We start from the raw sequence: 12582 nt of genomic DNA, 5'->3' as shown, positions 1-12582 counted from the left end.
GTTATACTTTAAAACAATCATACAGTTAAGTCAGAATGTAATACATTACAGATGCTAAAATCTCAAGTAACTACAGAAAATGGTGGAAATAGGCAACAGGTTATAGCACAGGAAAGAGTGTTAATGACCTTGATTTTCCAATCAAGATTGGAAAGTATTTCTAATACTGATTAGACAAAAAAAAACTTCTTTGGATGAGCTGTCCCTATGAATGTTCTGGTCAATAGCTATCTCTTCCAATGTAATATAGATAAATCCAGGAATCCAAGATCTAGGAGGGAAGGGATTCAGTGTGGAAACCACACCCTCTTTATCAGCAGTGAGTGCTCTATTCTGTTGTAAGATTCTAGAGCCACGTTGAGAGCTATTGAGCAAAGTCACACATGGGAATAGGATGGCAGGTGGGGGCTGTGGGGTTTAGAGTGTAAGGGTGCCAGATGAGCAGAGGTGCAGGTGGGTGAAGGAAGGGGTAGGGTATGAGGTAAGTAGATGAGCTCTCAGAGTGGGTTGGGGCAGCATGCTGTCTTGTGGGATTGGGTGTAGGGTCAGTGGGGTGAGTGGGGTTGCTGGTTCAGTGAGGTTGTGGTGTTGTGGTGGGTTGGTGGGGGAGGGTGGTCAGTGGATAGTCAGGTCCAGCAGAGTCTGGAGGGAAAGAGTGTTGGTGGCTACGGAGATATGTTGGAGGTGGTAGTGAATGTCAGGCTCTGGGATGCCCAGGAGATACAGTCAAGGTGATGGGTCAGTGCTAAGTTGAGGTTTCAGTTGAATGGTTACCCAGTTTTTCCATCCTCTAATGTTTCCTGGGTAACCCTCTGAAACTCTGACTCTAAATTTGAGTTGGAAAGGATACAGTAGGTTTCCAGGGGTTAAGTGCTGGAATGAAATTGCAACTTTCTGAGCAATTCCTGCAGAGTTTGCTGCAGGAGATTTCCACATGGTCCTGATGTGTTGTTCCAATCTCTGTTGCTGCCTTGACTCTCTCTCCGTTAGAATTTCTGGGCCATTAGAACATTGTAATGTTAGATCAAAGATGTGAAACATTCACAGTGCCATAACCTACTGAATATTTTCCACCATTTGAAGTTCTTACACATTTGAAGTCAACTGCTAACAAACAACATGTCCCTAAAACATTAACACACTGCAGAGTAAATTACTGGATTTTTTGCTTTCAAAATGAATTCACCCCAATATTTATCCACTGATTTCATTCTCAGGATGTCGGCACCCATCTTGTTATTCTTTAAAGTATTTTTACATAGTGGAATGCCTTGATAGGCCACTTCATATGAAGGGCTGTAGTAAAGTAAGAAGGAAGCTGGTTCAAGGCAGCAAGCTTCCTTTCATAAAGAACAAAAGTGAATGAGTTTGGTTCGAAACCACTGATAGCTTGATGGTATTTTTTCTTTTACTGATACTCACTTTAGGGTCCCAAACATTTCTCAAACTAAATTCAAATTCTTGAATTACCATGGTAGAATTTTAACTCATATTCTATGGATGATCCATCCCTATAGATTACTGTTCCAGTGACATAGCCACTACAGTACTGTGCTCAAAAGTATTTTGGAACATTTGGTTTGTAACATAAAACTGCAGATGATGGAGGCCTAAGATTTGTTTGCATGTTCTATATTCTTTCATTTAAAGGATGCACAGGTAAGGAAATAATCAGTTGCACCCAGAAACAATAACATAATATACACTTTCTATAAATATTATGAACAGTTTTCAAAGCAACATTGACAGCTTTCTGGGGTTGCGCAAAATTAAATAGTCATTCTCTCCCAACATGAAATACTTCTGTGAGAGCCTAATTATTTTCAGTTAAAATTGGTAATAACCCCAAAAAGGTCACTGATTGGGTTTGTTAGTTCATTAGATGATATGGAACATCAATGTACTTACATCCAGTAAGCTATGTGCACTGTCGCTATTGTCTACAGTTGCTCTACACATAGCTTGGTAGTCATAAAGTGTTATTCTAAAAAAGAAAAGCAGAGTGCCACTTAACAGGAAAAGAAACATAACCAGATTTGAAAATAAAATATGTAAAATATTTCAATTATGTTTCATCATAACTTAAAGTAAAGGATCAGAGGAAAATACAAAATTTACAGTAGTTTGGAATTTGCAGTTGTAATAATTGCAAAAGGAGCAGCATTTGTTTTTATGAGCTGTGAAACTGAAACCGTGACATTCACAGCAGCTTTTGCCATTCACATAAGTGCTGCTAAACCTAAGTATCCATGAATTTCTTTCATGAGTCTCCTGTTCCTCCAAAGGAGTTGATATTGAAAATGTCAATAATGGAAATTTTACAAATCACCTGTATTGATGTGATCATGCTTTTTTTTATATTATTAGTCTTGCTGTAAATACATTGTGCCGGATTTTCCGAGAATCTCACATAGATTGCCACTCTGGCCCTTTTGTTTACATAAAACGAAGAAGAGTGGCTAAAGTAAATGTTGGTCCTTTAGAGGTTGAGAAGGGGCAGTTAGTTATGGGATGTGATGAAATGGCTGAGGCATTGAACAGGAACTTTGCATTGGTCTTCACAGTGGAGGATACTAATAACATGCAAGTAAGTGACAAAGAGACGAAGGTAGGTGAGGAACTGGAAACAATTATTATTACAGAAAGGCTAGCGTTGAGTAAGCATATGGAGCTAAGGATAAGTCTCCTGGCCCTGATGGAATGGAAGAGCTAGTGTTGGGTATGCTAATGGAGCTAAGGGTGGAGAAGTCTCCTGGCCCTGAACGAATGCATTTCAGGGTACTAAAAGAGATGGCAGGAGAAATAGCAGGTGGACTGATTGTAATTTTCCAAAATTTGTTGGACTCTGGGGCAGTACAAGCAAATTGAAAAATAGCAACTGTGATGCCACTGTTTAAAAAGGGAAAAAAGATGGGGAATTATAGACCAGTGAGCTTAACCTCAGTAGTGGGGAAGATGCTTGAGTCTATTGTCAAGGAAGAAATAGCAGGGCATCTTGAAAGAAATTGTCCCATTGTACAGACACAGCATGGGTTCATGAAGGACAGGTCATGCTTCACAAATCTTTTTGAATTCTATGAAGACATTTCAAACAAGGTGGACATCAGGGACCCAGTGGATGCGGTGTACCTAGATTTCCAAAAGGCCTTTGACAAGGTGCCACACATGAGGCTGCTGCATAAGGATGCATGGTGATAGGAGGAGAGTATTAGCGTGGATAGAGGATTGGTTGACTAACAGGAGGCAAAGAGTGGAGATAAATGAGTACTATTTGGGCTGGCAATCAGTGACTAGTGGTGTGTCTCAGGGATTGGTGTTGGGACCACAATTATTTACAATTTATGTCAATGATTTGGAATTGGGGACCACATGTATGGTGTCAAAATCTGCCGATGACATTAAAATGAGTGGCAGACCAAAGTGTGCAAAGGACTGAAACTTTGCAGAGGAACACAGATGCATTGAGTGAGTGGGCAAAGGTCTGGTAGATGGAATACAATGTTGGAAAATGTGAAATCATACATTTTGGTAGGAGTAACAGCAAAATAGATTATTACTTGAATGGTAAAATGTTGCAGCATGCTGATTTGTAGAGGGCCCGGGTGTCCTTGTGCATGAATTACAGTAAGTTGGTCTGCAGGTACAACAAGTAATTAGGAAGGCAAATGGAATTTTGTCCTTCATTGCTAAAGGTGTTGAGTTTAAAAGCAGAGAGGTAATGTTACAGCTGTACAAGGTGCTGGTGAGGCTACACCTGGAGTACTGTGCGCAGATTTGGTCTCCTTACTTAAGAAAGGATGCACTGGCACTGGAAGGGATGCAGAGGAGGTTCACTAGGTTGATTCCAGAGTTGAGGGGGTTAGTTTATGAGGAAAGGCTGAGTAGACTGGGACTATATTCATGAAATTCAGAAGAATGAGGGAGATCTTATAGAAACATATAACATTATGCAGGGAATTGATAAAACAGAAATAAATAGGATATTTCCACTGGAAGGGGAGACTAGGACAAGAGAGCATGGCTTCAAGATTAGAGGAAGCAGGTTTAGAACTGAATTGAGGAGGAACGTCTTCACCCAGAGGGTTGTTAATCTATGGAATTCCGTGCCCAGGGAAGTAGTTGACAGTACTTCAGTAATCGCTTTTAAAGCTAAGATAGAAACTTTTTTTTTGAAAAATAAAGAATTAAGGGATATGGTGAAAATGCGTATAACTGCAGCTGAGTCCACAAAAAGATTAGCCATGGTCTTACTGAGTGGAGGAGCAGGCTCGAACGGCCAGATGGCCTCCTCCCGCTCCTAGTTCTTATGTTCTTATGAAAGAAGGGAGCTCCTTATTTATAAGAGAAGATTCGAATCAGGGTTCCCTCAGAAATGGGAAGGTGTAATTCCATTCTGACAGTTCTTTTGTAGTGCAGACTTGACAGAGGAAGGGAAACCATGCCCCACTTCTATTCTGAGACTTTATGCTCCTGACAGCCACTTTGACAGCTAGTGACAGATAGTAAAGTATTGAAGGTAGGTGTGACATTGATTTTAGAGTGCTGGGAGAGAAGGGTGCCAGATAGTTGGGGGTACAGTACCAGTAGGTAGGATGCCATCTGTGTAGGCTGTCAGCTGGTTATGGCTTCAGTGCCAATGTGGCAAATAAATTGGGTGCCAACTGTGTAGGATGTCAAATGGTACAAAATAAGTGCCAGGTAGCAAGGAAGCCAAGTAAATGATACAATACTTAGAGTAGGTCAGGGCAATAGTGGGAAAACTTTGACTGGTGGGAGCAGGGAGATTGGGGTTCAGATCTAGGAGGCTTCAGGTCCAATGGCAGGACCAAAGGAGTTGAGGTGGAGTTGTGGGGAGGGGGGGGGGGGGGGGGGGGGGGGGGGGGGATGGGGGGGGATGGGGGGATGTTATTGGATCCCTGAGTGGTCTGTGGAGTTGCAGTTGGAGATGTGTGAGCTAAGTATGGGCTTATCTCAATAGTTACTCAATGTATTAAAATAATACATGGGTGGCACGGTGGCACAGTGGTTAGCACTGCTGCCTCACAGCGCCAGAGACCTGGGTTCAATTCCTGCCTCAGGTGACTCTCTGTGCGGAGTTTGCACATTCTCCCCGTGTCTATGTGGGTTTGCTCCGGTTTCCTCCCACAATCCAAAAATGTGGAGGTTAGGTGAATTGGTGAGGCTAAATTGCCCGTAGTGTTAGGTGAAAGGGTAAATGTAGGGGAATGGGTCTGGGTGGTTTGCGCTTCAGTGGCTCAGTGTGGACTTGTTGGGCCGAAGGGCCTGTTTCCACACTGTAAGTAATCGAATCTAATAATTAGTAACTGGTCTACTTAATTTCACTGGAACCCTCTAAGTTTTCCAATTTAGATGGGGGCTGGGTGTAGGAGAAGTGTCCAGCAAGATTTTCAATTTCCTAGATAATTCCTTTGGAGTCTACTTCAATGGGGATTCTGCAAACTTGCCAAGTGCAACTCCCATCTATGCTGATATAATGACTGTTCGGCCATCTGAAAATCTGAGCTATTATTATATCCTGTTAATTAAGGTGTAATTATGTTTTCAATGTCATAATAAATTATATTTTTTTCTCATTCATTCGCGGGCCAGTATTATCATCTATCTCTAAATGCCCTGTGAAAATGGTAGTGAATTACCTTCTTTAACCTCTGCAGTTCATTTGCTAGAGATATATGCAAAATACCTTTTGAGAAGGAGTTCCAGGGATGTTATGGAATAAAATTCCAAATCAGGGTGGTGAGTGGTTTGGATGGGAATTTAGAAGTGGTGGTGTTGCCCTGTATTTGTTGCCCCTGTTCTTCTTGATGGTAATGGTCAGGGGTTTTGTCAGTCAAGCCGTGGTAAATGTTTGCAGTGCATTTTGTAGATGGTACGCACTGCAGATACAGTGCATTAGTGAAGAGAGTAGATGTTTGTGGATGTGTGCCAATCAAGTGAGCTGCTTTGTCTTGGATGGTGTCAACCTCCTTGAATGTTGTTGGAGCTGTACTCATTCGGCAAGCGGGGAGTATACCATCACACTCCTGACTTGTGCCTTGGACAGATTTTGGGGAGTCTAGAGATGAATTACTCACTGCATGATTCCTAGCCTCTGATCTATTCTTGCGCTAAGACTATGGCTAGTCCAGTTCAGTTTCAGGTCAATGATAATCCCCAGGATGTTCATACTCCTAATAACCTCTTTCACCCATTCAGAATAACTTTACATTTGTGAAATCGTGAAATATCAAATTTCTAAAGCATGATAAAGAAAATAGATTTCCAAAATGGTAAGAATTCTTTGAGGTTTATTCATGATATTTAATATTTGCCTGAATCAGACATCTACATCCCAATCTTTATTATTGTGTCCATAAGATTAGTAAAAAGTGAAGGATAATCGGTGCTTTTTACTTCCTGGATTACTGTCAGAAAATTCTGATAGATTGGATGCTTAACCTATTTGATGAGATCACTGTTACTGGATGTCAAAGATCTGCTTGAGCTAATGCTGGAATGAAATTTACATCAGTAAAATTGCTAGATCTTTGTGGACAACTTTCTTGTGGTTGGTGGTGAATATCATCCCTTCATTGCTGACAACAAACCATGGGCCAAAAGATCAAGACATTGCAAAAAATATAGATTACTATCTACTTATAGTGTGGAAGCAGACCCTTCAGCCCAACAAGTCCACACTGACCTGCCAAAGCACAAGCCACCCAGACCCATTCTCCTACATTTGTCCCTTCACCTAACACTACAGGCAATTTAGCACGGAGCCAATTCACCTAACTTGCACATTTTTGGACTGTGGGAGGAAACCGGAGCACCTGGAGGAAACCCACGCAGACACAGGGAGAATGTGCAAACTCCATACAGTCAGTCACCTGAGGTGGGAATTGAACCCAGGTCTCCAGTACTGTGAGGCAGCAGTGCTAACCACTGTGCCACCGTGCCACCCACTAAATCTTCTTCTCAAAGGGATTCATTAATATTTTCACCATCAAGTATTTGTTATGATAAAGAAACCTCAATTTAACTCATCCATGTCTTTGAGCAAATAGATTGACCTGGAAATGAGATGGTCAACTCGACTTACTAATACTTACTAAGCTCCCAGCTCATGTATTTTAGTGTATAATTTTAAATTTTATGAATTATATTTAATTGAAGAATACAGGTTCATGCTATTAAAATAAGCTTGAAGTCTGCAACCCTTGAAATTTGGGACCCATACAGACTTAAGAAATTAACAGCAAAACAGATCATGAAACAGCAGATAGGGTAAAACAGCTGGGGAGCCAGAGAAATGATGTCTGCAATTCTTGTAATCATGATAGTCTGGAAAGATGTATATATTTTGGAAGTTAAAGGTTTACCCAGTTTGAAGTTCATAGGGGAATCATCAGTGGGGATCATGGTATCTCAATGCAAACTAAAATAACAAGCAGCTTAGCTTGGAAATATTGGGAAAGTGACCACAAGAAATAACAGGCCTCCATGGTCAAGAGAAGATAAATGAAGGTTTTACCTCTGGAATAACCTCTGGAATTCGGGCGGCACGGTGGCACAGTGGTTAGCACTGCTGCCTCACAGCACCAGAGACCCGGGTTCAATTCCCGCCTCAGGTGACTGACTGTGTGGAGTTTGCACATTCTCCCCGTGTCTGTGTGGGTTTCCTCCGGGTGCTCCGGTTTCCTCCCACAGTCCAAAGATGTGCAGGTCAGGTGAATTGGCCATGCTAAATTGCCCGTAGTGTTAGGTAAGGGGTAGATGTAGGGGTATGGGTGGGTTGCGCTTCGGCGGGGCGGTGTGGACTATTTCCATACTGTAAGTAATCAAATCTAACCAGAGCTGAGAAGATTCTTCAGACAACTAATATATATTTATGGGTGATCCCTACAAAAGTCAATAACTTTTAAGGTTTATGTGTATTGTAATTGAATTTTTGGGGAAACCTGAGCATATAATGCATGTCATTCTAAACTAAATTGTCAAGTTAATAGTGCTTGTTTTGTTTAGTGTTTTATACATTAACAATTCTTTGTTTAATAAATGTGAAAACTTGTGGACTATTTCTATTGGTGAAAGTTGGTCATTTGGATTTATTTCTAAATATTAACAGTCTCGGCCAGACTGTAACATGAGAAAATACAATTTATTGGCCCAACCTTTGCAGGAATAATAACAACAAAGCATTTGGGTTTATCAAGACCACTTATTTGAAACAAAAAACAAAATGTGGTGTCCACACATGCACAATTAAAGATGAAAATTCAGAAGTTGCCATCATCAAGTCTGTGATTCCAACAGTAGATGCTGTTGATATCCGCCATTAACAGCAGCCAAGTCAAAACTATTGAACTGATGAAAAATTGTCTTTTACAGTATTAATCCTACTGTTAAAGCATTTAAAGAGAATGTGGAGTGACTAGATTTTTAATGGCATGCCAATTTCACAACATCCTGAAAAAAGTGAATTTTATGTTTGTAGAAAATATCTCCATCCTGATGAAGAAAATTCACATTTTAAAAATATTTTTTTCTTAAAGAAAAAATGGTTTATGGTATTTCAGTTTCTATCTTAATTCCATATGTACATTACAATCACTTTTTTCATTTAATTAAAAGTGAAAAAAATCAGTGCATTTTACATCCTAGATTCCTGCTTGAGAGAATATTTCCAAATTATTAGCTGTTTACTCTGCTTGTTGACATGACTGTTGCTGGATTTTGGGATACCCCTTGACTTGGAACCAGTTTCAAACTAAAGGCAGGAAAAGGAGAATCCAAGCAACACCAGCTTGATCTTTATGTGGATCTTTCATGAAGGGAAGTAGAAGTGTTGTTGCTTCATCAATTACCATAGAATATGGGCTAAATGATATATGTTTGGAGGTTATGAATAGATTGCTGCTAGTCTGATATTTCATTCTATGGATATTGATGATCATTCTTAAAGCAAAGAGTTATTTGTTAGCATCAAGCTGGCAAGATGACTCCAGTTCATGCTTCCTTCTACAATGAGTTTTTAAATAATTCTGTAATGGGAGAATGTCAGTCACAAAACAGTGACATATCACACCTATGAAATATCAATTCCATAGGCACTTCTGTTCAATTTTGAAGAAAGTGAAAAACAATTTGTATTAATATGCAAGACAGTGTTTCTCTCTCTACAGGTGCTGTCACTCCCCTTTCAACAATCTTATCTGCAAAATAACCCTCCTTCATTGTACTTCGACTGAAGTCACTATCCCATCTTCAAAATGATCTTTTCTCTTCAAAGTCCTTGAACATACTGATACTTCCAAATTTGTGCCAGCTTTCCCATAATATCATGTTTGAATCTTTAAATTTACAGGCATCTACATGATTCATTTTTCATTGTAGATGATCCTTACCGTTTAAATGAGCCCATGTTTAATAACTTATTCATAACAGCACCTTCCACTTCACCAAAAAACGTTCCAGTCTAGAAAATAAAGAAAAAGAGTGAACTATCACAGAGGAGCTTAGGTCAAAAAGAAATGGAATGAATAAAATGGAAAGTGCACTAAAAAAGTATGTTTTTAAGTAAAAGGTGAACCCAGTGTTTATCATACTCTAATATGATAGTTACAAAGTTAAACTTTGGAGTATTCATTAGTACTCAGAAATCACAGAAGGGCTTTCTGAAAAAGCAGTCAGAAAATCAGTCAAGGTAAGTTATGATAATAATACTGTATATGAAAGGGCAGATCTGGAAGCTGGAGAACAAATAGGTGAATTATGTACCATAGCAAGTTTTAAAACAGACAAAATAAAATTCATAAAATGTTATGAAGCAACCTAAACAAGAACTTTTGAAATGTTATGCGCCACACTTTTATTATGTTAAAAAAGGGCTATGCTTGTTTTCCATAAAATAGATGGTTCTTGGAGATGGTATGAATGCCAATAGAAACAGTAATTTTTCAAAAATGTGCTTTCTTATATTTAAGGAAGGAATTGAAATACGAATATCAAATATGAACAAAAATACAATCATGGACTTAACCATTACTTCATTACAAACAGACTGAATGCTAGAATTATTGCAGAAGTGGAAAAAATTGTCTGATTTGTTAAAGGACAAAACAGCAGTTATTTTCATGGGGAACTATTTGTAGTTAGGATTTCACAATAGGAAAATGTCAAATAAAATCTATCAATGTATGATCTCAGCCATAGTATCTTTAAATATCCATTTATTCTGAATTCAAATGTCACTGAGTTAGCATTTCTTCAACTTAATTCCAAGCTAATAATTATTAACTCAATTCATATATATTTCATCTATACAACAGGAAAAGGACCTTTTCAGATTTTATATTGCTAGCAAAGATGAATTGAGCTAAACTAGAATTAACTTCTTGGCCGAGAACTTCTTAAATTACAAGAATCTGAGTGCACTGGAGAATATTATAATACTGTTAAGTGTGTATAGAAGTAAATAATTGATTGCAGTCTTCAGCTTTGTCAAGTTTATGAATGTGAGGAGAAGTTATTACTTCTGTTATTACAGGATGTCATCAAAGTCAGCAGGAATTACTGCAGAAATGGAAAAATCTGTTTGATTTGTTAAAGGACAAAACAACAATAATTTTGTATGGGGAACAATTTGCAGGTCAGTTAAATGGCATGGCCTGTAACAGCTGGTCAGAAAGATTGTTTTGACACAAATACACCGCCTTCTTATCTTAACACAAAGTGCGGAATTTTCTTAGCCCCCTGAACAATATGGCCAATGGCAAGTCACTCGGGAAAATATGGCAAATTTTCCACACAAGGTTTGAACAGTGAGATGAGAATCTCACTAGTGAGTGGCGAAAGGCTTATATGCATGTTCATCAGTCCTAATCTCACTTACATTTATCTGTGATTTTCTTTTCTTCCACATACAGAGAGAAAGTAGATGATGACAATGCCTGACATGAAGGTCAGAGCATGTAATTGGTACCTCCAGCTCGTCGCTTCTTCAGGTCTCTATCTTGCACAGCAGTCACCACCATCTCAGGGTACACTTTATGAACATTGACCACTTATATCCTTTGTGTATGAAACTTGGCATCAGACATGTATCAGCCTCACCATCTCATCATGGTATATCTCTGACTCACTTAGAATGTAGTTCTCCACTTCAATACTTGTACCATACCAACAGCTTTCATTTTAATGCTGCTGCTGGCAGGCACTGAGACAGACACCCAATTCATGCTTCAGAGTAGGGTGTACCTCAGGGGTCCTTGTTTCACTTTCTGTCGACTTGGATGCTCTCATTATCCCTGCCATGCCTTGTCACCTCATTTGAAACTTACAGGTTCACAGGCCTTCTGTCTTGCAACAGTTTATAGCACAAAGAAAATGCAGGCAACTTGCCAGCAGTGATCAAAAGGGGTGGACGTGTTTCTATACAGTACTACACTACATCAACAAGTTGCGTCAGCAGGTATGTGGCAAACATACTCAATGTCCTGTAACCAAATGGCCATATATCGAAGTCTACGAGGAGTAATCCTCAGTCAACTTGAAGGGGACTGTCTTCAATCAGGACTCAGTCAAGGACTCCATTTGATCTTAGTCCAATGGCTTGGACATGGTCAGTCGGCCATTTAAGGTGTCCAGGATGAGGGGCTCCATATCATTACTATTGTGGAATGGGTCATGATCAGTCCTGCACGTTCAATTCAACCCTCTCAGGAGTAAGTCAATTGGGAGATGCACAGAGATCAATTGGGGATCTGGTCACTTAGCTGTTGGGGCTTTTTTCTGGAATAGGTCAGGGATTGGACCGTTGTGAGTCCAGGAGAACTGATCATTGAAAGCTAAAGGGAGGCTCTTAGGGACTACTGCTGTCCTGGGAAAGTTAATTGTGAGTTTAGAGGCAACATACTGGGATGCAAAGGAGATAACACTTGTGAATGGGGAGACAATTGAACATATGCATGTTCCTCCAGGTTGTGGATACTGCACTGACCTGGGTGGCACCTTCAGGTCAGGCTGAAAGTGTTGGGTGCTATGATCTTCTATGGTAGTTCTGATAATCCTATCCACAAGAACTTCCAGGTCCCTGTTAACAAATTGCAATGTTTACTTGCCTCTGTCATCTATTTCCAGGCAATTCTTTTTACACCACAACTATGAAGGACAGTTCCTGGTTGGCAGTGATTGACCTAGTATGTGGCTGGATTTTAATTATGGTATGGATGTTGAAAATCCCTGAAGCAATGATGTGAGCTTCTACTGTGAGTGAGTTCACAATAGTATGAACAGATACCATCAAGGCATGGTGCACACCTATGGGGTGAACAGTATAAAACTGCATGAGAAAACTAGCATGAGAATCTGCTATGAATCTTCCTCAAATTGACACACAGCCAGTCTTTGGTAAATTCAGCCCATTGGGTATTTCAAACTAACATCAGTCCTAAATATTTTTTAACTTAACTAGTATTAAAAAAAATGCGCATGCACTTACTGTAAAGTTCTGTTACTAAAGTCCTTTAGGGAAGGAAACTGTCTTCTTTATCTGGTTGGCCTACATATGACTCCAGTTCC

General features: G+C 39.7%; 1 protein-coding gene across 2 annotated transcripts in view; it reads right to left on the bottom strand.

Annotated features, from left to right (window-relative positions):
- cacna2d3a (calcium channel, voltage-dependent, alpha 2/delta subunit 3a) overlaps positions 1 to 12582 on the bottom strand; it is a 950991-nt gene that overhangs the window by 129974 nt on the left and 808435 nt on the right. For both annotated transcript variants that reach the window (XM_072582307.1, XM_072582308.1), the window contains 2 exons: positions 9408 to 9478; positions 1909 to 1984 (listed from right to left, as the gene is read on the bottom strand). In XM_072582307.1, coding sequence (XP_072438408.1) covers positions 1909 to 1984; positions 9408 to 9478 — 147 coding nt within the window. The remainder of the gene's footprint in view (positions 1 to 1908; positions 1985 to 9407; positions 9479 to 12582) is intronic.

Source organism: Chiloscyllium punctatum, chromosome 12 (assembly GCF_047496795.1).
Source record: "Chiloscyllium punctatum isolate Juve2018m chromosome 12, sChiPun1.3, whole genome shotgun sequence".
NCBI lineage: Eukaryota > Metazoa > Chordata > Chondrichthyes > Orectolobiformes > Hemiscylliidae > Chiloscyllium > Chiloscyllium punctatum.
This window is presented reverse-complemented; position numbering and strand designations above follow the sequence as displayed.